The sequence below is a fragment of the Dipodomys merriami genome, unplaced genomic scaffold (assembly GCF_024711535.1).
Source record: "Dipodomys merriami isolate MVZ:Mamm:240054 unplaced genomic scaffold, mDipMer1.0.p SCAF_7, whole genome shotgun sequence".
Taxonomy (NCBI): domain Eukaryota; kingdom Metazoa; phylum Chordata; class Mammalia; order Rodentia; family Heteromyidae; genus Dipodomys; species Dipodomys merriami.
The window spans coordinates 32068156-32095244 of record NW_027206290.1 but is presented as its reverse complement, the minus strand read 5'-3'; the positions used below and the strand labels follow the sequence as shown (position 1 = coordinate 32095244).

The 27089-nt window shown below is 39.4% G+C and overlaps 1 protein-coding gene across 5 annotated transcripts in view; it reads right to left on the bottom strand.

Moving 5' to 3' along the window:
* Positions 1 to 27089, bottom strand: part of Ahcyl1 (adenosylhomocysteinase like 1) — a 42885-nt gene that overhangs the window by 8725 nt on the left and 7071 nt on the right. For 3 of the 5 annotated variants that reach the window (XM_070006247.1, XM_070006248.1, XM_070006249.1), the window contains exons 2-7: positions 6470 to 6581; positions 4353 to 4496; positions 3253 to 3353; positions 2580 to 2682; positions 1435 to 1529; positions 562 to 668 (exon numbers count right to left, since the gene is read on the bottom strand). In XM_070006247.1, the coding sequence (XP_069862348.1) occupies positions 562 to 668; positions 1435 to 1529; positions 2580 to 2682; positions 3253 to 3353; positions 4353 to 4496; positions 6470 to 6581 (662 nt within the window). Of the gene's footprint in view, positions 1 to 561; positions 669 to 1434; positions 1530 to 2579; positions 2683 to 3252; positions 3354 to 4352; positions 4497 to 6469; positions 6582 to 12306; positions 12400 to 22819; positions 22893 to 27089 lie in introns of those variants that run through there. The other 2 variants (XM_070006251.1, XM_070006250.1) reach the window with 2 other exon arrangements.

Genomic DNA, 27089 nt, shown 5'->3' with positions numbered 1-27089 from the left:
CACAAAGGGAATGTGTATCTTTAGGCCAGCATTTCTGCATTTTTTAAAAGCCAGTATCTTCTGATAAACCCGGAAGACATTGATTCTAATATGGTTGGTTTCCTGTGTGTGCCATAGCAAGGAGGGCATTGTGCCACCAACTGAGAAACACATTCAAACATATTTAGGTATTTTCAACAAGTTGAGAGGGTTTTGCCCAGTTTTACTTTTTGTAGTGTGTATAACATATAGTGTGTACAGAACTTTTCCCCACAATTAAATATAAAATTGCAATACAATAGAGTACAGTTTTTCGAGATACACTCACCCCCTACTTTCTGGCCCCCCAAACTAAGAATTACTCAGTGGAGCAAGTGGGGGAGAAATTCATGTCAACTAAAACCTGAAAATTCTTTCTTTTAGAGCCACCTTGATTTTTCAAAAGTAAAAACTCAGTTTTATCTAGTGTAGACAACTCCCATTCAGTTACTACAAGTCTGAAACACAGCCCTAAAGCCTAGGAGAGACCAGAAGAATTGGCTGAGGCAAGGACACAAGGGCAGCTACTCCAGAATCTGTTACCTGTGAACACCAGTCACGCTCTCTTCCACAATGCCTCGGATCTTCTTAAACACGTTTGGATACTTCTTATAAACCCAGTGGGTTAAGTCTCCCCCATCATCCAGGATCTACAGAACAGCCAGAAGACTTCTATGGGCATTCAGGCTGCTAGAGCTAGGGGGAAACTTTGAGCCCACTTTCTGCACTAGTAAGAGAGCCCTGTATGTTCTGGAAGAGCACTTCTGAGAGCTCCACAGAGAAAGTTTAGACAGTGGAAATACAGTAAAATCTGTTGGTTCAAAGTAGTTCAAAAGGATTCTTAGGATGGAGAGTTATTTTTTTTTTTTTCTTTTCAAATTTCTTTTTTCTTGGACAGCCTCTCACTATGTACTTATGCTGGTCTCAAACTCCTGAAATCAACTGATCCTCCCACCTCAGCCTCCCAAGCTTTGTAATTGCAGGCATGTGCCACCATGCCTGCTACAGTGAAGAGTGTTAGAATAATATTTAGCCTTGAGTCTTGAAATATATATCCCCTTTGAATACAAAAGGAGAGTTGGGACAGGAAGGAAAAGAGCCAAATATACTACTCTAAAGGACTGCATCATTTCCTTTTATTTCATTCTGCTGTGTTTGAGTCACGAGTTCAGCTAGACTTACCCTTTCTCCACCTTTCCATTCAGTACTCAGACCCATTCTTTTAATTTTTTTGGTGCTGAGAATTGAACCCAGGGCCTTGTGCATCTCATATCCATTTTGAATAGATTGTCATGCTCATAAACACTTTAGCAACAGTAAGACCAAACATCCAAAACATATTTAGGGAACCATGCTTTGAAGGAGGAAAAGAAATAAATCTATAGTCAAAAGTGTGGGATGGGCATGAGTCATTACCATGTTGGCCTGCCACCCATCCATGTTCACACATCGGTCAATACACCACCAGAAATCATCTTCTGATTCGCCCTTCCAAGCGAAGACTGCAACTCCTGTAGATCAAAATAAGTCAGTCAGTTCTTCCTTTGAGGTGTACTGTACCAGAATCAGTTTCTGAGATTCATGTGAAGAGAAAAAGGCAAAAAAACGATCCCAAAGAGAGACAAACTTAGGAAGAGCAAAAACTCAGTCAAAATAATACTTTAATTCAAAGAATCATAAAATGTTACTGTGTTTAGGCCAATTTTATACTTGGGACTCCATCCTAATGAGATAAAATCAAGTGGAAAACAATATAAAGTTGTTCTCTGGAGCATCATATATATTAGCAAACACCTTGAAATAATTTAAATGTTCAATGTTTGGAAAATATGAAGTAAAATCACAGGCCATATGGGTATTAATAATGTGTCTGTTTGCAGTGATATGAAAAATTCTGAAAACAACAGGTTATAAAACTATGTGCATACTAAGTTTTATTCTATCTGTGTAGACAGAAAAAGAAAAATTTTACCATGAAAAGCTGTGAAATGGGATTATGGACTTGTTTTTGAAATCTTTAAACACTTATCAAGAATATTATAAAGTTACTTTCTGAAGATCTTAGGAAAATGGGAAGTCCTCAAAGAAGCCTCATGGTGATTTTCTTCTAGACATTTCAACAATAAAAATTTTATGTTTAAAACTCACCAGTAACACAGACATTTTCAGTGTAATACTGAATACCAAATAAGCTAACGATCTACCAATAAAAAAAAGGGCATTGCTTACTTGGATTTTTTTCTCTCAAAATTGCTTAGACTTTTGGTGAAAAGAGACCATCTGAGCTCACACAGCTTAATAGTTATCTTCATCCATTGAACACAGCACTGGTCACTTCCTCATTGTCCTTATTTTCAAAGATCATTTTTAATGACGAAATACTATTCTGCCACAGATTTTATTATCCATTTTCTTCCTGTTGATGTTTTTAATCATTGCACAAATTTTATAGCCCCTAGACATACATGATGTAATGATAATTTTGATACATCAAAGTTATGTTTAAATAAGTAACTTGAGGCAGAGCTGGTTTAAAAAAAAAAAAAAAAAGCTGAACTTACCAGCCTCAGCCAAAGCTGCAGCTACTTCATTCTGAGTTGAGTAGATATTGCAAGCAGACCAGCGGCACTGAGCTCCAAGGGCGCAAAGTGTCTCAATCAATACCTGTGTGGATGTGTAGGAAGACAGGGTGAGGAAGAGGAGGGCCATCCAGCAGTGGGGTGCAAACCTCGGTAGGAACATATTATCCATAACTGCAGCAAGAGCTGCCATAGTGGGGAAGTTACACAGGGTGTAATCCAGCTGGGTGGCACACTGGTACTTAGCTATACCCCAAAGATATGTTCCTAGAGGTCTACACATTTTTTTTAATTATCTTTTTTTTTTTTTTTTTTGGTCGGTCGTGGGGCTTGAACTCTGGGCTTGGGCGCTGTCCCTCAGCTCTTCAGCTCAAGGCGAGCGCTCTACCACTTGAGCTACAGCGCCACTTCCGAGGTCTACACATTTTTATCATGATTATATTTGAGTTCTTCCTAAGTTGGCTTGGCTAAAATGGGTGCACTAATACAAATGAAAATAAAATAACACATTATTATGTAACATAGATTCTATTTAATAGTTGACAGTTGAAGGGTGGCTCAATAGGGGAAGAAAAGCAAGTTAAAACAACAACAACAACAACAACTTGTCTCTTTCCTTCTTAGAAGTCTTTTTATTTTCTTCCAGTAAACTCACCGCTGTCTGGGCCGTGATGTGTGTACAACCCACTATTTTAGCACCAGCCAAGGGCTTCTCCCCCTGTGCACGTTTCCTGAGTGAAATCAGAGCAGACATGTCTGTGGAAGAACAGAGGATCTGAGCCAGGTCTGCATTACCAATACCATATACTGCCCAGCCACAGCCACAGCCAGGCTGGGTCTGCTAAGGTATAGTTAGATGAGGCAAACAAACAAAAAACAAAAACACAACAAACTCAAAAACAAAAAAACACCAGGCATACATATTTCCCTGGTGACTTCTAGAAGCTTCAGTAAGGGAATGATAGCAAGCTATCATGCAACCACTTGGCAGTTCTTTTTTCTTTTTCTGCTTCTACTTTACATAGGAAGAATGCAGTAAACTCTCAAAACTAGTCAAAATAGATGATGGGTTTCACCATCTATCCATTTGAGAGAACTAGTTATAGCACAAGCTAATGTAATTCCATACCTAATTACCACACCAGGAAGAATGTCTTTGCCTTCATTGGAAGCCACCTGCTTCTGTTTTCTCTGCTGTCTTACCTTATCCTGTAAATCTGCTTGGTTTCTCTACCCCTTTCCCAGAAAAGACCATGCCTTCAAGTTGCAAACAAAACAACAGTAAAGAGCTTCCTGGATAGAGAAACCAAGATTTAACTGCCAGTCACTTCTACTTTGCTCCAGCAGAGGGTGCTCTGGACCAAAGCAGACCCAAGGCTACCATATCCTTGGCTTAAACTCTCCCCCACATCAGCTGTTTCTGGGAAAACTAGGTCTTGGGGATTGGCAACTCCAGTAAGATCCCACATAACTAACTACTATGTAGTGATCTAGGACTTGCTGACTCTGCACTGTAGATCTTTGAATGTGGTGTCATGAGGGAGGAAAACACATGCTGAGAGCAGGAAGAAGGGAAAACAAGAACAAAATTCCTGGGGCTGAAGCTCCATGAAGAGAGAAGTGTTTATCCAAAAGTCCAGGCAACTGTCCTTCCCCAAACTACTTTCAAGTTAGCTTTCAAGCCTTAAATTGTCTCAGTCCTGATAAACAATAAGAGGGTTGCTTCTGGTCCTCCACCCGTTCTGTTTCTTTTACCTTGCTCTGCAATTTCAATCTCCCGGCGTCCAAATTCTGCCTGCTTGATGTTCTTCACACAGAAATTGCTGCTGCCCTTCGAGTTGGTTTGCTGCTTTTCTCGGGGGGAAACCTCATCATCAGAGCTATCTGTGTAGGATGCAGCTAGAGCCATAAAGAAAGAGGGATACAAAAACCTCAATGGTCCCAATTGTACAGAGTGCAACCCCCAAGGGACTGTCATGTAAGTCAAGCAAACACTAATTGGAGCTCCCTTTTACGTCACTCTCAGCTGAACCTACTCTTTCAGGTCTAAGCCAGCACGAACAGAACTGCTGTGCATCTCTCTCTGCTGCAGCTCTTTCGCTCATCCTAAGGATGCTCTGCACTAGTACCTTTGATGAGGGGTCACAGACTCTAGTCCTGTAGTGATCTCATATAACAGAGATATCTGGCTAGCAAAAAGAGAAGACTAACTTAGGGAGAGGTAATGCTATTTCTATAGAGCACTTGTTCTTGTAACTCAAACATTTATCTGAATCACACAGAATGTTTGTTTAAACACAGATACCTAGGTGCCATGGCCAAAGTTTCTCATTTGATAAATCTCAGGAGGTACCCCTATACTGGTATTTCATCAATTCTCAGGTACTGCTGATGCTACTGATCAGAGGATCTTGCTTGGAGAATCACCGACATAGATGAAAACAGTAAGAGATTCTCACAAGGGATTTTTGCACTAGGTTGTGCTCAGGAATAATGAGGGGAAAAAATGTAACACAAAAAGCAGGCAAATCTGGTTCTACTGCCAGTTGGTCAAGATAATCAACTTTAAATACTAGCTTTCCATAAATGCTAAATATAGCCTTCAGACAGATAGTCAAGAGGATCTACAGTCTTTACCTCTCAAATCATTCTTTCCTTTCTGAACTAAATGTTTCCCTTGTCAGTTTCTACCAGTGCACCAATGCTCACTGATTTCTATTTATCACTTCACTTTTTAAAACGCTCCACTACATTTCTATATCACGACCATCAAGATATTTAAAAACTTCATTAGTCATCCATTTCTTTTCCACTTATAACTCACTCCAATTAGTTATCCTTCTTTCTTGGCTATAATTAACCTGCTTGTCATCTAAATACCTTTTTTTCCTCCTGTTATTCCAAAGCACTTTTTCATTTACGATGACTATTATAGTTACAATTGTTTCTTGGATACTTCTGCCCCCAGTGAATACATACACTAATTTCACTACTCAGTCTTCTATACCTACATTGTTCTTGTGTGCCTATCTTATCTACACTGGATTATCAGTGGTACAGGACAGAGATAAGTTTGGTTGGGTTTTTTTTTTTTTTGGCAAATTATTTATTTTATTTTACATTCTTTACACTGCAAACCAGGCAATGCAAACAATATTCTGGCAAGGGACAATGAAAGGCTTTGGATATGGATTTTTGTTGCCTTTAATAGCAATCTGGGACCTTAGCAAAGCCTCTTAATCCTTTGGCAATGATTCTTCAGTTGAACAATGATGGGGTTTATGTTAGATGCCCCCCAATGTTTCTTCTAGTATTCCTCCTAAGACTCTATATCCTTTTCTAAGGTTATGGGCTAACGGTTCAATTGGAAAAAGATAAAAGAAAGCTGGAGTCAATTATAGTGGTTTGTATGCTTCACATTTCAGAGGTTAACAGGAGAGAAGTAGGTCAGAAAAAAAGGTATCCTACTAGTAAATAAAAGAAGCCAAAATAGTAACTTTATTGTTACAACTCAAGTAGACTTGGGAATAACAGAAAGCCAGGTGGCAAGGCTTATTTTATATTAGAAATTATGCTTTAAAGGGCACTTCTTTGTCAAAGCCAGTTCTGTCAACCAAAATTCCACTGATTCTGTCCCTCTGAAATGTCAGTGGATAAACATGGGAATAAGAATCTTCTAGCACTGGCCACAGATGCTACAGAGACAATGTGAAAAAGAATCAAAATAACAAATGCTTCCCTAGCTATGTCTGGCTGGGGCCATTCTCATTCCTAACTGTGAATTAACAACCTCAGTAGGAAGAATTTTTAGATTCCAGGTAAGTGAAGAACACCAGGAAGAGATCAGAGGGGACATTACTGTTTGCACCTACCTGAACTGTAGCTGTCGGTGGAGGACTGTGAGATGGAGCGAGACAAAGATCTCCGGCCTGTCTTGGTAGGGAATTTTGTGAACTCTTGCATGTCATCAGCAAACTGGATTTGCTATTAAGAGAACGACAGTAAAATTAAAAACTTAAAATGGGAATTCTATGAAATATCTTATTTTATTAGTCTCATACACTGCCTTCCCTAAAAGCCAACATTACCAAGTGGTTCCAGTGAAGTCAGCAACTCTTCCATGAGAAATGAGAGAGGCCAGAGGCTGCTCTAACTTCTCTTCAGATGCTAACTACTGCCTCTTCTTATAACTTTAGCAAATCAATCTTTGCTTTTCCACCCAACTCTATCAGAAAACAGATACCGCATAGTGCTTCTGTTCTCTCCCTTCTCCCAAATACACTCTTATTCTGAAGTTGGCAGTGGTTTTACTTCTTGAAAGAATCATGAGAAGATGTTTAGAAATGTTAATGCCTATTAGGGTGCCAATACTCAAAGCCCAATCATTCTGCACTCATCAACCAATAAGGTATACGTAGAACCTCCTATACTCAATTAAAATCTGAAGTCTAGAATGGATTGATGAATAAGAAATTTGAAAACAAGATACCACAGCAAATTCTAACTAATTAAGATGAATCTGAAGAAAGGAGGAAATAATGACTCAATAAACTCTATTAAAGAAGACTAGCTTGGGGCTGGGAAGGTGGCTCAGTGGTAGAGGGCTTGCCTTGCATGCATGAGGCCCAGGGTTTGATTCCTCAGCACCACATAAGCAGAAAAAAAAAGCCGGAAGTGGCGCTGTGGCTCAAGTGGTAGAGTGCTAGACTTGAGCTGAAGAGCTGAGGGACAGTGCCCAGGCCCAGAGTTCAGGCCCCAAAACTGGACCCAAAAAGAAAAAAAAGAAAAAAAAAAAAAGGACTAGCTTTAGTAAATTGCAAATGGCTTATGGTCAATGGCATTTATAGACAAATTAATGGATGACTTTAAAATATATGAAAACACTGACCTCTATTATATGGCTTAAGTCTTTCTCAACTCTTGATTAAAGTCTGATAAGCCCTTTCCTCAAAACCTACAATAAACTTCAGTTTCCTGAAATAAATAGAATTGTTTAATGATCAAATCGAGATTTTTTTCCTTACAACTTCACAAATGAAAAGGTTCCCATGCAGAATCAATTATGCCAAGTTTTTAGCAACTATCTCTGGAAATGTACATTACTACAGATTAAAATCCTTTCTGCATAATGCAAGCAACATGGCTCTTACCATTTGAAGCTAAGAAGAGTAAACTACACATTAGTTACAGCTGTACAACCTTCCCCTCCTGTCACATGCACCCTCCAGCTGGGGTAGCACCAGGCTGCAGTGTGTAGCCTAGGCCCAGGCAGTAATACAAACAAATTGAAAACAGAACTGGTAAACCTCAAGACCCATAAAGCAATGATCAGGCTTTGTGCTTTCAACTTTCCACCTAGCAAGGTTCACATCAGGACTGAAAGCATAGAACAGAGCTGAGCAGCAGGCCAGAAAAATCTGGGTGTACTTCTATTTAAAACTCATCTTGGGTCAACATTTAACTGGGTAAGTTTCTTTGTAAAATAACAAGGGGAAAGAGTCCATATGCTGTTTTATTAAGTCCAAGGTCAGATCCCAAAGACAGAAGGAGAAAGAATTACATCCTGGCATCTTGCTCAGAGTCTTATAGATGGAACAATGCATTCAATACACAGCCGTACAACAAGTGAACCTCTCAAAGTCCCTTTAATGAAGACTTGAGCTTTCAAGAAGACTCAAGCTTGGCTCTGGTTGCTCACACCTATAGTTTGTCACTCGGGAGGTAGGGATCTTAGGTTAATAGTTCAAAGTCAAACTGGACAGGAAAGTCCATGAGATTCTTATCTGCAATTAACCAGCAAAAAGCTGAAAAGTAGATGTAATTCAACTGGTAGAGTGCCAACCTTGAGTGAAAAACAAAGCCAAGTGAGAGCTTAGGGCTCTGATTTCAAGCCTCAGTATTGGCAAAAACAAAAACAAAACAACAAAACCCACACAAATCAATAAAGACTCAAGATAAACTACATATACTCCATCAGATAGAACATGATTAACAAGGGTCTCTTTGGATCCAAAGAAACATTTTTTTCAGTTTAGGTGCTAAAACTGTATAATATCTTTTATGTCAAAAGAATTATTGCATTTCAAAAAAGAAAACTAAAAGCACTCAACATATTCAAGTCACTAAGATGGCCATAGGTCAGCACTGCCTTTCTAGAAAGAATTTCCTTCATGTTGGTATGACTTAACAGTCAGCTAGTTTTACTGAAGAGATTAATGTAAGACCAAGGTAATGACGTTCAACCCAATACGCAGTTATTTTGGTGGTTGAAAAACAGTCAAGAGACCATCAGCACCTCTTAATGTTTTCCAGGGGTAGCCCCTCCTCCACCAGCTCCATGCTGCTGGCATTGGCAGCCTATTTGGAAGCTCCTTCCTTTCATGCTGTTGTGACTCCCTTCCCTGTTCATCTTTTTTTCAGAGTTCTGGGTGTGTACCCAGGTACCACCTACATGGGAGTTGCTGCTGGGGAGAGGAACTGCAATAACATTTGCAGATTTTTAGGTTAAAAAAGAAAAGGTGCTGTGGCAAGAAATACTTTTTCAGTAATGTAAGAACTGAACTAATAGTCATAATCGTACCTTGTATTAATAAACCTACCAGCAGCCTAAAGCTTAGCATAATCTTCACTACCTAAAAATATTAGACTGTGTGGCAAGCGGCTTACTATGCAGTGCACTGCCCTATCTCTCAATGAGTCTGGTCCACATTTAAAACAGGCAAAATGTGAACTCAAGTCGTATGTTTGCATGAGTGTGTGCGTGCATGTTTGTGTGTAATATTAGGGCTCAAATTTAGGGCTTTGTACTCTTGTTCAGCTTTTTAGCTCATGGCTACACTCAACCAATTGAGCTTTGCTTCCGGTCAAGATTTTTTGCTGGTTAATTGGAGATGAGTCTCATGACTTTACTGCCTGAGCTGGCTTGAAACCTCAACCTTCAGATCTCAGCCTCAGTATAGCAAGGTTACAGGTTCTCTCCAAACAACATGTGGTAGAGACCCCACATCACGACTCCTGCTGTGGAATGCATCTGCTCTGCCAGGTACCCCAGGCCTCCAGCTCCACTGGTTGTCTTCCCAGTTGGTAGCTGTTTTCCCCTTGGGGAAAAAAATCCTCTAGACTGCTGTTCACCTTACATTGTAAATAAAGACACTGCTGCCAAAAGCAATTTTTGAATATCAGTTTCCAATGAAGGCAGAGCTCAGGAATTGGAGGCATTTGCTCAAGTGGTTGAACACCAGCTGTGAGTGAAAAATCAGTGAGAGCACATGAAGCCTGTAGTTCAAGCCCCAGTACTGGCACTTCCCACCCTTCCCAAACAACAAACTAAAAAGAAATCAGATCTCAGTAACAGCCTTCTGACTGGGTTGGACAACATTGCATTTAAGCCATAATAATGACAATGATGAATTATGATCAGTATTATTGATAACATATTTTAAACATACATATTTTAATACCATATTTATATATAGACACAATATAAATTATATAGAACATATATAAGACATATTATGGTACAAGAAAATCAAGTGATTAACTGAAGAGCCAGGTGCTGCTAGCTCATGTCTATAATTCTAGCCATTCAGAAGACTGAGATATGGAGGATTGAGTTCTGAGGCCAGCTCAGGCAGAAAAGTCCATGAGACTCTGTCTCTAAAAATAACAAGCAAAAAGCAGAGCTGGAGGTGTGGCTCAAGTGGTAGAGCACCAATTGAGCAAGCAAGCTGAGTAAGTGTGAGGCCCTGAGTTCAAACCTTGGTACCATCAAAAAAGAAAAAAGATTACTACATAGTTAAGCAGGTTATATTACCATCATGACTTCAATCATTGTCTTAGTTGGTGTGTTCTAACATTTCTACAACTCTAGATAATATGAAATACTAAGCCTACATATAAGCTGGATAAGGAAGATGGGAAAGTAGATAAAAAGCCAAAAACTACCTTGAAGTCCTTAACTACGTCATGCTAGGGTACTCACTGCCCAGCCTTACCACAACTGTACAAGCACATCAATATCCCATTCTTGAATTTACAGCACATCTGAGACAGGCTATGAGGTCAGAATGACCCATGCTCCAAACACCACATGCAAATATAGAAGTCTGGTCGCTGTGTCTTAAAAACCCAATTAACTATTAGTTTAATGTGCTATTTTAAAGTACTTCTTCAAATAGCTAAGTGGGTACAATGTTGATAAAACAAACAAAAAACCTCTATCTAATAATTTGGGTACTTTATCAGCCTGGTAAGAGGTAAAAAAAAAAAAAACCTGTACAGAATTTAAGAACAAGAATCATAGGCAACCCCCAAAAGTTAAAGCCTCATGTGAAAAATATAAAACATTAGGGGCTGGGAAGGTGGCTCAGTGGTAGAGTGCTTGCCTTGCATGCACGAGGCCCTGGGTTCGATTCCTCAGCACCACATAAGCAGAAAAGAAAAAGCTGGAAATGGCACTGTGACTCAAGTGGTAGAGCGCTAGCCTTGAGCTGAAGAGCTGAGGGACAGCGCCCAGGCCCAGAGTTCAGGCCCCACGACCAGACCCAAAAAAACAAACAAACAAACAAAAAAAACATTATTACTTGACTTCCTGATCCTAATGAGTATTTTTACTATCAGAAATTGAGTTTACTTTCACAAACACATAGCTTCACAAGTTGAATAGCTCAGCTACCCTCCTTCCTAGGCCTTACCCAATTTTGCCTTCTGCTTCTTGAATCAGAGAATTAAAAGCCACCAGAACTCCACTATGATCCTGTGGCTAAGGGTCACTGATCAGAACAACTAATACCAGCAGTGCATTGTGTTCTTTCGGTCAACACATTTACTAGGTAGTACCAACTAAGTACCCAATATTTCCAGGAAAGAGATATGCAAACAAATATGAACCCTTAAAAATCTGTAGATGTGTTTTGAACTCAGAATATACTATTACTACCGCTACTAATAAATCAAATGGCTTTGCTATGGAATTTCACTAGACCAAATACAGAAGTCTACTTGCTGTGTTTAATATCAGGCTAGTTTAATACACTATTTTAGAACACATCTTCAAATAGCATAGTAGTGTTATGATGGATGACTTTCTTCTATGTCTTATAGAATGTTGTTCAACTTAAGCCTCAAAAAATTACAGGTTAGGTTAGACATCTTATTAAACTTGTTATTTCACCTGCTTATCTAACAGCTTTTAATTTCTTTAGAAAAGTTTCCTCCTAAGGGTGAAGCACTAGACTCAAAGGTAAACAGCAATTTCTAGGAAAACAAATCATTAAGAAAGCCTACCTTGGAAGTTTGTGGCATTATATAGATGAATCTCACTGCTGGAGATTATTTGAAGGGCTAGGCTAGTGTACTTCTTCAGATACTACTGGTTTTCTGAGACATTTAAATTTATATATTCTGGCCCATTTTCTCCTTCGGCACACTACATGCAGATTTTTCTTAGAAATGATGATCAGCATACTCCTAGGCTAATAGCACTGAGCAAAAAGGTGATTATCAGAAGCTAGAAATTTTAACAAGGTTGATTACCAAGCAGTATGCTAATATGCTTTCCAAGGCTTCTACATCTTTTCTAATCACCTTCACACATTTTCCAGCTAATTAGTTCTTTTTATTCTCCTCTCCCCCACTCCCTTTTCAGGGGTGAGGAAAGAGAACATGATAGTCAAACTAAACAGTGCCAACACCTTTTCTTGACACTTACCAGAAATTCCTCTGATTACCATTTCTGATGAATCCAAAGAAACAGCAACACTAACTTCTTGGTACAAGGAATAGACAAGTCTGCGTATCTTTCAATTTTACTTAGGTAAGGGGTTTCAAAAGAAGAGATCCCCTGCCCCTGGACACAACCCCCAGAAAACAAGGGATCTTGAGAATCAATCTCAGGCCAGAAAACTGAACCCACAGCCACCTTCAGCGGCTTCTTCTACTCCCTGGTGCAGAAACCAGGTTTCTGAGACTCAGCAGGTTTTGTCTGCTCCCTGCTTTCTTTCCTAGTCTCAAGTTTCTTAAGTTCTCAGTCTCCCCAGATGGATTTTTTTTCGGGGAGGGGGGGGGAGGAGGAGGGGAGGAGGAAGGGGAAGCTGACTAATCACAACACACATCCCCCCTCCCCCCACTTTACCCTTCTATATCTCAGTAACCAGATAATACAATGTCTCTTCCTCCCTCTTTCCAACTCCTTTTCTCATAGAATCCAATTCTATATGAAGACCTTACTTTCAAAATGGGATTCAGTTTGACCTTCTGTCACTACTGGTAGAGCAGGATGAGGCGGTATCAGGACCCACACTGCCCAGTCACTTAAAAGGTGAGAAACACCTTGAAGAACTCCCAAAGCGCCAGTGATTTTATCTTTATCATCTGCTCTTCATCTCCAGAGGACACCTGGACTAGATTTCTACTATCTACTCAAGTGCTCTAGTCAATGAGTGATCCAGACCTCTGCCGACCAACTAGAGATCATTGAAGTTTTAAAGAATTGCAGTGTAGGACTAGGAAGGGCTTCGTAATTCTTTCAAAACCACAATTTACAACAGAATGTAAGCCACATCCAGACTGCTTTTAATGCCCTCTTAGCTATCTACCTACACAGTTGTCTGGTCTGTTCTTATTTCCCTCATTTCCAATCCTATTCTCCCCCCTTTCCCCCCCCCCCCCCACATATATTTAAGCCAGCTCCACATTGAATTATTGTCAATTCCACATTAAAAAAAAAGAAAGTTAGTAAAAGCGACTGAAGAAATCCTGGTTCTTTGGAACATACTCAGTACTTGAGTAATAAGCTATGGATTCCTTTGTCCCCCCCCCCCCCCATACAATTGTTGTACTATTTTTTAAACTTTTTTTCAACTTTATTATAATTGTTTCCAACATAATAAGCTAAATTTAAAATATAACATCTGTATGCTCTTGACATAGAATGAATCTTAGGTTTTTCTCTGTATACACACATGAATACTTTCACATGTTCAAACCAAAGAAGCAGGGGTTGGGGAGAGATTACAGACAGGAAAATTTACTAACATCAGACTTCATCTTCTAAGTGTAAGCATACTCTCCTTCAGAAGACTCTCAATGACATTATCATCCTTGAAAATATGAATAGTAAGCTGGCTGAGCATGGTAATTCATGTCTATATAACCCAGCTACTTGGGAGGTATAGAGTGAGGCTCCATGGCAGCACAGGCAAAAGAAGTTAGATCCTATCTCAGAAAACCAATGGGGTATGGTGTCATACACTTACAATTCAGATGTGAAGGGAAGCACAGGTTGAAAGATTATGTTCTGAGGCTAGCCAGGGCAAAAACGTGAATGTAACTTAACAACAAAATTAAATCCAAAAGGACTACAGTCATGGCTCAAATGGTAGTTTTTTATTTTGTTTTGAAGGACATTAACAGTAATTCTGCATTATTACTCAAATGGTAGTTTTTTGTTTTCTTTTGAAGGACATTAACAGTAATTCTACATCCAGATTCTATCCAAAGACCCCAATTTTCTCAAGGATGCTTAGTGTACCTGTGGATCTAAAAGGCTCCTCTTCCTTTCAACCAAGAATAGAATCAAGATTCATTAAATGCATTTTGTAGATTTAGATTTCCCGAGCCTCCGTTAATATACAAGTTTGTTAGCCTCTCTCCACCCTGTGATATTGAAGAATCCAGGCCAGCTGTTTTATAGTATCTACTATATTCTGAATCTTTCAGATTGTTTCCTTCCTGTGAACTGGAAGTTTAATTTGGTTAGAAAGAGATTAAAATATTGACAAGAATTTTTCAGACAATGTTGCAAAGAATCCTTGCAGGAGGCACACAATGTCAGATTCCCCTATTAGTGACACCAAGATGTTCTTTGTTAGAGTAAGGCTGTTGAAAGATAGTTTTCCCTTTAGCAAGTAAAGCTTAATTTGTGGGGTGGAACTTATAATGTAAATATTTTGTTGCCTCATGACTTTATCATCTGTTTATCTCTGTTTATCTCTTATAAAATCGTAACTTGTTCTATAATTCCTTCTACATATTAGTTGGTGTTCTTGTGTAAAGAAAATCTTCACCTTTGTTTCTTGTGATTTGTTTCTTGTGATCTGTTTATTTCTTATAAAATCGTAACTTGTTCTATAATTCCTTCTACATATTAGTTGGTGTTCTTGTGTAAAGAAAATCTTCACCTTTGTTTCTTGTGATTCATGTTCACTTACTCAATGTTATGCTAAGTGTGTGGAATGCTCATATTGTTCTAAGTTGGGTCAATGAGGGCCTCCTATAAGCTGATTCTTCTACTAAGCACCTCCATCCTTGTGGACAAAGAAGGGATGCCACATTTCCTTTGTTCTTTCTCTGCTCCTAGAATTGGCCACTCTCCATGGGGCCTTAATTTTTTTTTATGGGGAATGATATTTAGAATTTAATATCTGGATACAAGTTATGCTAATTGCTATCAAAGGCATCAATGTTTCAAGGAGAGAAATCTCTTTTATTCCTGAGATCATACTGCTACTTCAAAGTTGCCATTACTTTTAAAAAACTTGAATTCATGTCTTTTTTCACTCATGTTGGAGATCTTGGTCCCTAGTAATATTTATTTAGTTTATTCTCTATCTATCTATCTATCTATCTATCTATCTATCTATCTATCTATCTATCTATCCTGTTGTTTTAAATTAATCTTATTTCTAACCATAAGGAGTAGTCAAGACTTCCTTCTTCTTTTTGTCCTTAGGACATATTCCTAAGGTGTTCTTTTTCAAGATGAAACTATAACTAGGCATAGTGTCACACACCTATAATTCAAGCTACTTAAGTGGTGGAGATTAGGAGAATCATGGATCAAGGCCAGCCTGCACAAAGAACTAGTAAGACCTCCATCTCAACCAGAGTTGGTCTTTGTGGCTTATGCCTGTAAGTACAGAAAGAACCAGGCAGAGATAGGAGGATCACAGTCTGAGGTAAGTCATGGGCTAAAACATGAGACTCTTATCTGAAAAAGCAACAACAAAAAAGGGCTGGGGTCAAGATTCAAGTGGTAGAGAATCTGCCTGCAAAGAGCAAGGCCCTGACTTCTGGCTCCAGTATTGCTAATACTATTTTATCTTTAATTGGTTATTATCAATTGGTATAAGGAGTATACCTATACTCTTCAAGCAAGCCATCAGTAGACACCTCTAGAAGATGGTGTCTCTGTCATTTTGGATGGTAGCCACAAAGATGAGGAAATGCCATCTCATTTTTTCAGCTATCAAGAAAGAAAGACAATGAGCAATGTGAAAGAACAATTCTTCCTTCCTTGATCTGGGAGCTTAGCTTCAGTGAGGTTAAATTTTAAATTCATGTTATTTGCTGGATTGAGTGAACCCTAGCTCAATGCTGAGCTGAGTCAGCTCAGCATTTGGGAAGCCTAGGCGATGTCTAACTAGAGGTGAAAGAAACAGAAAGTCCTTGCCAAGTAGTACATGGGTGGCAGAAGAACTACAAGCAGCTTTCAATATGTGGCAGCCAAGTCTATGAGAGTCAGTTGTTTTGAACATCTGACAATAGAAACCATATCAGATTACTGGTCACCATCCACTGCATGCCACAGACTATGGGCCCAGGGGAAGAGACCATCACAACCCAGCATAAAATAAAGCTGACTTTAAAGACCCAATGGAAGTAGTGACAATGCAGTACAAGAACTGTTTCTCAAGTAGGTCAATGTGACCTTTCAGAATCATCCAGGAGTTAAGACCAAGTATTTTCAGCTTCAAAGAACTAACCAAAACCCTTTTAAAGATCAGTTACAGTTGATTTTAGCTTCCTTAGTCCTTAAAATCATAAAATGAGCTGGGCGCCAGTGGCTCACACCTGTAATCCTAGCTACTTAGGAGGCTGAGATCTGAGCATCACAGTTCAAAGCCAGCTTGGGGCAGGAAAGTCCTTGAGACTCTTATCGCCAATAAACCACCAGAAAATGGGAAGTGGCACTGTGGCTTAAGCAGTAGAACATTCGCTTTGAGCTGAAGAGCACAGGGACAGTGCCCAAACCCAGAGAGTTCAAGCCCCACAACCAGCAAAAAGCAAAAACTACAAATGAATAAGCCTGGAGAGACTATAGAGACACAATATGTAGGCAAATCCTATCACTCAGTCATGTCAAACCACTTAAAAAAAAACTGTATTTTCATTCCAGAGAGGTGTTATTTACCATTCTTTCTGGCTTCTAACTTGAGATATACACATTTAATTTTTTACATAAAAATCTCAGTCTGACTATAACCTTTGATGTCTGGTAAGAAGCAAACTAGGTAAAAAGGACTACTGACTTTTGTAAAAGTTACCTATTGCTCCAGGATGAATACTGCCTGACCCTCATCCTACTTGCCTGACCACAATACAAAAGTTAGGTTTTCCTCATCTATGACTTTCTGACAACCACTGTTGAACTGGAAGAGTAAGGATAAAGATCTTTTGTTACACTGTATAGTAATCCAAGTTAAAACTAAATTTCATATAGGAAAAATTATTTGGCAAATTTTACACAGTCAGAATATCACTCATCTAACATAGTTTCCAGTTCATTTTTTGTTAAACTCCCAACATACAACCAAGTGCCCTAACTCAAGAGCAGTGAACTAGGAATTCTACTTGAAGTTGGCTACAAGTTTAAAATCTATAGCACACAACAAGATCCTGAATACCTAGACTTCCTTGACTTTTTTAGTTTAAGTGCTGTTTCTACATCAGTTGCCTATCTACCATTTAAGAGGCTTTTCAAATACCAATACATTCTGGTCTTTTAAAGACCATATACTCTGCACAGATGGAGAAACAGGACAGGGGCAGGGGTTAATTTACTTGTTCAAGGCAATTTTGACATTAAAATTAAGAAGAAAAAGAAAAGATACTGAAAAGCCTAATATTATTTTCCTTCTTTTGAGATAGACTGAGGACACAGCAGCTCTCGCTGCCTTTTTAGGGGGTTAGCTTACTGAATGATCTACTGCCACACTAAAGTGTACATGTGTGTGTGTGCGTGCGTGCGTGTGTGAGTGCCTGGTAACTCTGGGCCTTTAGCTCTCTAGCTTTTTACATTTACAGCTGGTACTTTACCACTTGAGCCACAATACTACTATCGCCTTTTTTCCCCTAGATTTGTCTGCACAGGCTGGTTTTGAACTGGAATGATCAGATCTCAGCCTCCTGAGTAGTTAAGATTACAAGTATGAGCCATCAGCACATGACCGCACTATGGTTTTGTGAGCTTACAATGAACAGAGTATTTGTGTGCCTTAGGAAAAGCAGAGAGTTCTTTCTGTTCTCAAATCCTGAATTACTCTTGGGAGAAGCAAAATGATCCAGACAAAGAAAAATCATGTTGCAAGTTTGGGGGGGGGTTGAAAGGTACTGCTACTTAGACTTAGAATGGGTAAGAAAAGAAGAATCCGGACCTGATGGTTAGCAAAAACTCCTTTCTGGCACACACTTCCACTGTCTCCTGGGGATGGGGATGTATGGCCATCTAATGCCGACATCACTCACTAGACAAAAGAAATCAATGCAGGATTTCCTGTTTACATGAAGCCCACGTGTATTTGTACAAGGAAGTTTTCAATTTAGTATAGTTAAAACTGACCAATTCTTTTTTGTTGCTGTTCATGGGGGGGAGGCAATACTTGGTTATTTCCAAAAGTATCATGCTGGAATATATGCAACAGATGATATATATATATATATATATATATATATATATATATATATACACACACACACACACACACACACACACACACATACATATATTTTTTTGCAGGGGGGGGGGGTTGGTCATGGGATGGGGCTTGAAGTCTGGGCCTGGGGGCTGTCCCTGAGCTCTTCAGTTCAAGACTAGTGCTCTACCACTTGAGCCACAGCGCCACTTCTGGTTTTCTGGTGGTTTACTGGAGATAAGAGTCTCATGGACTTTCCTGCCCAGGCTGGCTTTGAACCACGATCCTCAGATCTCAGCCTCCTGAGTAGCTAAGATTACAGGCGTGAACCACCAATGCCCAGCTAGATGATATATCTTTGATGTGGCTTATTCTGCCACAGATAATGACAAAGGAATTTGTATACACTAACAGCAGCACAATTTGAGAACATGCCCTTAGGTTGAAAACGGTTCACTGGGTTTCTTTTGCATCTGGGACATGGCACTCAAAATGTACCCTTTTTAAGCCACTTTAAATCCTGTATCTGAAAGACCTAGCAAAATTGAGTTTTCTCAATACAAAAAACTATATTAAATATGGGTATGGTTAAAATAAAAAACAATTATGTCACTGATGTACCCCTACTTTCTGGTACCACTGCTCACTCTACAGACCTATGACTAAAAGAACAGTTCTTAGAAGGGTATTAACTTCATTGAAAGAATCTGAATTTAAATAACATGATGTAATTATTGAATCCTGGTTTAATAGCTATGGTAGACACTTAAATGAAACCATCTCACTTATACATGAAATCTTAAAAAGGCAAACTCATAAAGGAGGGAGAAGGATGGTTAGCAAGTTGGAGGAAATGGGCAGATGCCGAATAGAAGGTACAATCTTGCAGTTGTAAGGTGGAAAAGCATGGGACTAATGTACAGCACAGTGACTATACCATTAATAATGTACTGTTTGCTTATAATTTGGTGAGAGGATGTCTTCATTCATACCATGTACACAAAAATTTAACCGAGTAGATAGGTATAATAGTATATCAAGATTATCACTGTATATGTTGAATTCATATAACTTACCAATTTTATTTTTTAAATCTGAAAAAATGTCAAAAATTCAATGAATGTAATGAGGAAACTTTTCTTTTTAGCCTTGATTTACAATAGCCCATAATTAGAACAGGTCCACTATCAGAATTGCAGGGCTGAGGGTGTGGCTCAGCAGTACAGTGCTTTGCTTAGCACAGACCATGCCCTGGGTTCAATCCTCAGCACCAAAACCCAAGCCCCAAACAAGAAAAAGGTGAACTGCTACACTTGGGCACATCCATACTACGGAATACTATTCCGCAGTATGGAACACACTCTTGAAATCCCTTTTTATTTTTGAAGTAAAATTTTCATGTTTGATTTTTAAGCATCAAAAATAATTGGCTGTGGTGGTACAGGCCTGTAGTTTTAGTTACCTGGGAATCAGAAGGAGGATCTTGTGTTTGAGGTTAGCCTACATGAACTTAATGAGACTCAAACATAAAATGAAAAGCTGGGGGAATAGTTCAAGTGGCAAGAGTGCTTGTCTAGGAAGTGTAAGGCACTAGGTTCAATCCCAAGAAATACAAAAACAAACAAAAAGTAACAACTAAGTGGTAAGTTTCACAAGTCCCAGAAAATGATATCTGAAATTCCTCTGGTTATTTTAAAGAGCTTCTTTAGAAACAACAATAAAAAATGATAATTGGTATGTGATTACATTTCTCTCAGCTTTAATGCATCACTGAGCAAACCATGAGATGTTCTTATATTAATAGCAGTGTAGAAGGCTTCCTGTTTTTCAGCATGCTGGAGTGCAGTCAGAACTGGAACCATGTAGAGACTTTCAGAGTTCTCTGGGGGAAGGCTGAGGTTGTTTGCTAATGGGATCTGAGTCTACACAAGGTTAGCCTGAAACATCTTGAATATAGACCTTATTCAGCAATCTCAGTGAGGGTATGCAAAGTTCACCAGAAACATCCAGCAGGGAAACAAATATTCTTGTAAAGACCACCCTAAATAAAGAGGTCTGTGCCTTTTCTAGGATAAGCTTTCAGAGCAAAAAAAAAAAAAAAAAAAGCAAAACCAGCGCAGGACTCTGGGTGCCTATTGTGGGGCAGCCTCTTAATTTGGCCACCACGTCATTCTTTCTTCCAGTGCTCCAAATGAAGTTCCATTCCTGTTTCTAAGTATGGATTCTGTCAAATAAACACCAACTTTTACAGGGACAGACATATTAACACTGGTATTAATGAAGGAAACCCTTATTTGTCCTTCCCCTTTTATTTCAGGTCTTATTTGATAGTAAACCATGGTGATAGTACCTTTAAAACTACAAGTCTTTTTTTGTTCTGAGTCTCAGATCTGCTCAGTTTGGCTATATTGCTCAGTGAACTGAGCTCTTCCCAACTTTTTTCTCTATACTATTTCTGATTTTTATTCTTTGTCTATTTCTGAACTCCTCAATTTCTGTTGCAAATTTTTATCAGATTTTCACTAAAATGTCCATATGTGAATGTGTGTACGCACAAATAATTTGTGTGTGTGTGATACTGAACTCAGGGTCTTACACCTATACATAGGCATTGTACCATCTAACCCACATTCTCAACCCTTATTGCTCTGGTTATGTTTTCTTATGCCAGTCCCAGGACTTGGAACTCAGGGCCTGAGCACTCTACCACTTAAGCCACACCTCTGCTTTTTTGGTGGTTAATTGGAGATACGAGTCTCAAACTTTCCAGCCTGGATCCTCAGATTTAGCCTCCTGAGTAGTTGGGATTACAGAAATGAGCCACTGGTACTTGGCTTGCTTTAGTTATTTTTTGAGATCTTTTTGCTTGGGTCAGCTTAGACTGTGATCCTCCTAATTATGCTTCTTGATGTAGCTGGAATGACTGACATATACCACCACCAGGATCAGCTTTTTCTGCAGACATAGGGTCTTGTGAACATTTTTTGCCCAGGCTAGTTTCCAACTGCGATCCTACCAATCTTACTCTCCTAAATAGTTTAAGATTACAGGCATGAGTCACCATACTTGGCTTCATAATTTTTGTAATACCAATATTCTCAACTTAAGAATTCATAATATAGATTAGCATGTTAGGAGAATTTTCAAATTCTGACCTAGTCTTCAATCCAATGAGTCAGGAAGCACAGCCAACCAGGAACTAGAGATGGGGCTAAGTATAAAGAGTCAGAATTATTCCTCTCATTTCAAATAGAATTTGAACCCAAGAAATGCTACTAGCTTAGAGGGTCATTCCTTCTTTTTCTAAAGACATCCTCTAGTTGTTTGCAAATCAGGTTCACTGTATAGATGAAACTACAATCCATTCTAGCTAGGAGGTAACTGTCTCTAACACCTAGCTCAGTGCCTACCCTTATCTCAGTCACCACATCCTCAATTCTAGACAGCATTCTAAGTACTTAATTTGGATCCATGAATAAGTGTCAGGCTAATAACAACCTGCTATGCAAACTGCTATGCATGTGTGTATTTTTTTTCTGGAATTTGTGCAAAGTTCTGACAGTGCTCCAAACTCCAATGGTTAAGAACTACTACACTAGATTTCAATGGCCCAATAACCTCACAAGATTCTAGGTTCTACACATCTCAGTCTTCTATGATTTTTCTGATCACTGAGAAGAGTAAGGAAAGACTATTTTCAGAAAAACTCACATGGTACACAAGACATTTTTCCCATGGGGACCAAGACATCTATTGCAGGTGGTTAGCTACATTCCTATCCCAACACCAAATTTCATAACGCAGAACTCTGAACAATTTTGTTAGATAATGCAGGAATAGTTCTAACTGTAGGATCTTTCATGCTTATTTATTTCAAAAGGCCAATCCATTTCTCCCCGCACCCCATTATTCTCAATCATTCTGATTAAGTGTGTCTACTTTAGGACTCAGGTAATTCAGTATTTTGAAAAAGCTCCCTATGTAATCCAAATCTTCCATTCTTTCCTACTCCATGATTTAAGAAGCAACCTATGGAAGACCTGGAAAAAAAGCAAACACAAGCACACCAAGTTTACTAGAAGTTATTCCAGGAGCATGGGGAACAAATAGGTTAGATACACCTTGTTCAGAGACAAAACAAATAAGGCAGAGAAACAGAAAATCTACCTTTAATACAAATTCCATCTTGTCAGTACAACAACCCACCTGAAGGATTCACAGGAGTTAGGAGAACATGTCAAAAAGTTTAAGGAAGGCAGAGACAGCTTAGTCTAAATTGAGTAAAAACTGGCAATATGCTCTCATTCCAATCATGCCCAGATCTCAGCTAATCTCCTCCCTATGGAGTCAGAAAAGAATGTGCAGAATTATGAACCCCACATTCCCCAAATAGGAGAGCTTCTGCTCCTGAATCCAAGGGCTGAAACTAACCCTATCTACTCCCAATTACAAACTACGTAGAGAAATTAGGGGGCTTCTCAATACAGAAGCTTTATGATTTGTAAACATCTTTATCCCAATTCAACCAACCTTGCCAACCTTGATTCATTCTCAGTAGGCAAACAAGAACAGAGGCCACCTCTAGAGCATGTTTTCCTCCGAGAAATCCCAGGGAAGGGGTGCAGTGAGATCAGCCCCTCCAGGATGTGTTTTCCCTGGGCTCAGAATATGGCTTATTACAATGAGAACAACATGTCCCTAACCAACTTGGTCTTTCTGTAATAAACCTCAAGTAAACAGATTCTACAGCAGCTACAAGTCTGTTGCCAAGGCCACTGTATTGATCGGCACAATTAACATTCACAATTCATCTAGTCCAGCATGACAAGCCAGCTGGGCTACTCTCCCCATAAGTGAACCCTGTAAATCTTCTTGCGAAGTTTTCAGGACTGAAGCACTGATTTAGAAGCTGGAACTACCTAGCCACTAATAAGAAATGGAATTAGTTACCAGAGAAACTATACACCTGTCATTTCCATAAAGCAGCTATTTCACCTTCCCAAACAGTAAAATTCTGAAGGTCTCCCTTTCCCCCGAATCCTGTCAGTCATGTACATAGAATTCTGGGCCAACTCGAACCAGAGCTCCTGGCTAGGATAGCCCTGGCCCAGTTCCCAGATTGTAAATCTAAAGGTGTGTTACAAAGACAAGGCATATAGCTTCTGGGTGTCAAGCTTAACCTTTGGTTCAGAAGGAACAGCCAAGGTTATATAGATAAGAAAACTCAGAAGTTTGTCCAGCACTACCTGCCAGAACATTTGATTACTTCCAGGATCCCAACATACATTTCAAAATCAAACTGTTCAATGAATCATCATTGGCCCTCAAAGTTCAAATCTTCTAAGTGAAAGCTTCATGTTCCTTAAATTCAGAGCATGTGCAAAACAGCATTCCAGCTTTAACTTTGGACAATGGGTCCCCTAATGCAAGGGTTGAAAATCTGCTTGCTTCAATGGTGAGAAATCCAGAGCACATTCCCCATTATGTCTAAGAATATCTCTAAAGTCAGTGCCTTATGTTCCAGTGGTAGTGGATAACAAACTGAAGGCCATGTATTCAGTGCAGTCACCTCCCTTACTTTCTATTGCTGGCAAAAAAAGGACTCTCCTAAACTGTTAGAAATTCTTGTCAATTTCTCATCTGCAATTCTTGGAAGTCCTTTATCCACTAATGAGGGAGAGCAAGTTAGTAAAACAGCCTGGGCTACATGAAAGGAAAAGCAAGTGAAAGTCACCATGAGTCCAACTTACTTTCTCCCAGGAATGATCACCTCCTATTTATTCTATTCAATAAATATTTATTGATGGTATCATGTGCCAGGAACGACATCTAAGGCATATGTCTGAAATACTGTCCTTGATATTAATATGATCCATCTAAAGAAATCAAATGAGTTAAGATTCTGATTTCACCAGCTCAGCTTTAAAATAGTTTACGAAGTATGCTGGGTGCTGTGCTAGTGGCTCACACCTGAAATCCTAGCTACTCAGAAAGCTGAGATCTGAGGATCGTGATTTGAAACCAACTTGGGTAAGAAAGTCTGTCTGTAAGATTCCTATCTCCAATTACCCAACCAAAAAGCCAGAAGTGAAGTAGTGAAGTGATGCTTGGGGACAGTGCCCAGGCCCTGAGTTCAAGCCCCAGAACTGGCACATTAAAAAAAAAAAAAGTATATGACTTAAGTCAAACCTAGTTTTGAGAGGCAAAGGAAAAAAAATTATTTTGTTTAGTTTGGTAGTCTAGTACATGAGCTTCCTATTCCAAGTACTTCTATGGAAGCATCTGGAACTCTTAGGGCATCTACACTTTATATGAACAGCAGTAGGGTTGAAGGGGTACAAAGCCCTCCAAAAAATGCTGGTTTCAGTGTGCAAAAGTTCCTAAGGCATTTTATAATGAGTCTCTTGGGAAGCTAAAGACATCCCAACAAGGTGAATGACAACACCAACAGCTTCAGCTTTGTTCCAAGTCACAGGACAGACTGCAGACTAGAAACAAAATCTTTGTAGTATTTTCTGGACCTGTAAAGAAAGAGAAACTGTGGCTTAGAAGCCTGACCATCTAATTCAGAGTTTCTAAGCTCAGGACCTATTAACAAATTTCAGGGAATCCTATGAGCCCTCTCAAAATATGTGTACATTTTTATGCTGCTGAACTTTTTTCAAAGAAAGGAACCAAGGTTTCCATGAAATTCTTTTTTTTTTTTTTTTGGTCAGTCATGGGGCTTGAACTCTGGGCCTGGGGCTGTCCCTCAGCTCTTCAGCTCAAGGCGAGCGCTCTATCTCTTGAGCCACAGTGCCACTTCCAGTTTTGTAGTGGTTTATTGGAGATCAGAGTCTCACAGATTTTCTGCCTGGGCTGGCTTTGAACTGGGATCCTCATATCTCAGCCTTCTGAGTAGCTAGGATTACAGGCAAGAGCCACCGGTGCCTGGCTCCACAAAATTCTTAAAGGGATCAATCTGTAATTCACAAGATGAAGAACCATTATTTTACAGTCTCCTAATCCAGCAACTCCCTCAAGCATTCACTCAAATAAACAAAAATGAGGCCTATTTAAATCCTCTACCTTCCAAATAAATTTGTATATTTATTCACTTCTCTTTGGAAATTAGAGATGTGTATGCATTTTAAAACTTATCTCTTCTGCCACTCAGAAATCACGAGAGCCCAAATAAGTTTTCCGTAGGGCTAAGGAAAGAGATGAGGTGGGGCAGGACAAAGATGGCAGATCAGAATCTCAGCCTAACTTTCCTGATAGGTCTTTAAAATTTGTCTTTAAAAAAACTCCTGGGCCATTATGAAAACAGGTCCCAGCTCCCAAAGCTTGGACTTGTAGTCAAGCCTCTGGAAGGAAGAGATAAAATAATTGCTATTATGCCCATGAAACCCTGTGCCTTAGCTAAAGACTTACCTTCAATAAAAATACATTTTTTGGGGGGGTCCGGTCATGGGAGTCATGGGGCCTGAACTCTGGGCCTGGGTGCTGTCCCTTAGCTCTTCAGCTCTAGGCTAGTGCTCTACCACTTGAGCCACAGCACCACTTCTGGCTTTTTTTTCTTTTTGCTTATGTGGTGCTGAGGAATTGAACCCAGGGCCTCATGCATGCAAGGCAAGCGCTCTACCACTGAGCCACCTTCCCAGCCCCAAAAATACATTATTTAAAAAAAAAAAAAAGTACTGGAATAATTGGAGTCACTTACTAAAAATGAAACTTTTCAAAATCTTGTCATTGCTCAAACACAATATGAATAGATTCAGGAAGTCTGTTAACTCTTTCTCTCCTCTAAACCTTCAGTCTCTTCACTCTGCCTCTCACTTATTTACCCTATAGCTCACAAAAAACCATGCACTACTGACTAATGGCACACTAGCATTTTCCCTGGCACATCCCAATTTCACATAGGCTCAGTGAGTTTCCACTGATGCGACTGCACCCTTACAGATTAAGATGAAAGAGAAAAACTTATAAACAACGGGGTATGCTCTTGCTGAGCAGTTCTTCAGATTGTAAGGAATTAAGCCTGAGGCAGATCCAAGATGAACAGCATGAAACAGCAAGCAGTTCCAAACTTGGCCTGTTTACTAAGCCTCATTTCTATCCCACAATCGAGTACAGGCCGTCCATGTGAAAAGGAGTAAAGTGGCTTGGACTGGTAGAAGGGAATACACTGCACCTAGTAAGCCTGATATACATATACAGTGATATTAACATAGGCATGTGGGGATTCATGGCAAGGAAGCAGGAACATGCCAAGATAGTCCATTCATGATTCTGTCAAAGTTCTGTTTCCAACCTTTTTTTTTTTTTGGTTATTGTGGTTGTTGGTTATGAGGCTTGAACTCTGGGCCTAGGCTCTGTCCCTGAGCTTTTTTGCTCATGGCCAGTGCTCTACCACTTTGCCTATAGCACCTCTTCCAGTTTTCTGGTGGTTAACTGGAGATAAGAGTCTCATTAGCTTTTCTGCTCAGTCTGGCTTTGAACTGTGATCCTCAGATCTCTGCCTCCTCAGTAGTTAGGATTACAGGCATGAGCTACCTACACCCAGCTCTCTTCCCAATCTCCAGGATTCCAAATACTTACCTGTCACTAGTAGTTTTGGGTTTTAACTCTGTGTCTGGTTTTGGGAGAAAATGCTTAAGATCTACTGTATACTGCTAGGCAGTACCAATTATTAAAGGTATTCTGGAATTAAAGAACTAGATTGATTCCTTTAGAAAATGACTGAGATAGAAACAAATGAAACCAGTGGGAGTCTCAAAGGCATGATGCTCCACCTAACTCTGTAGGTGCTATGGGG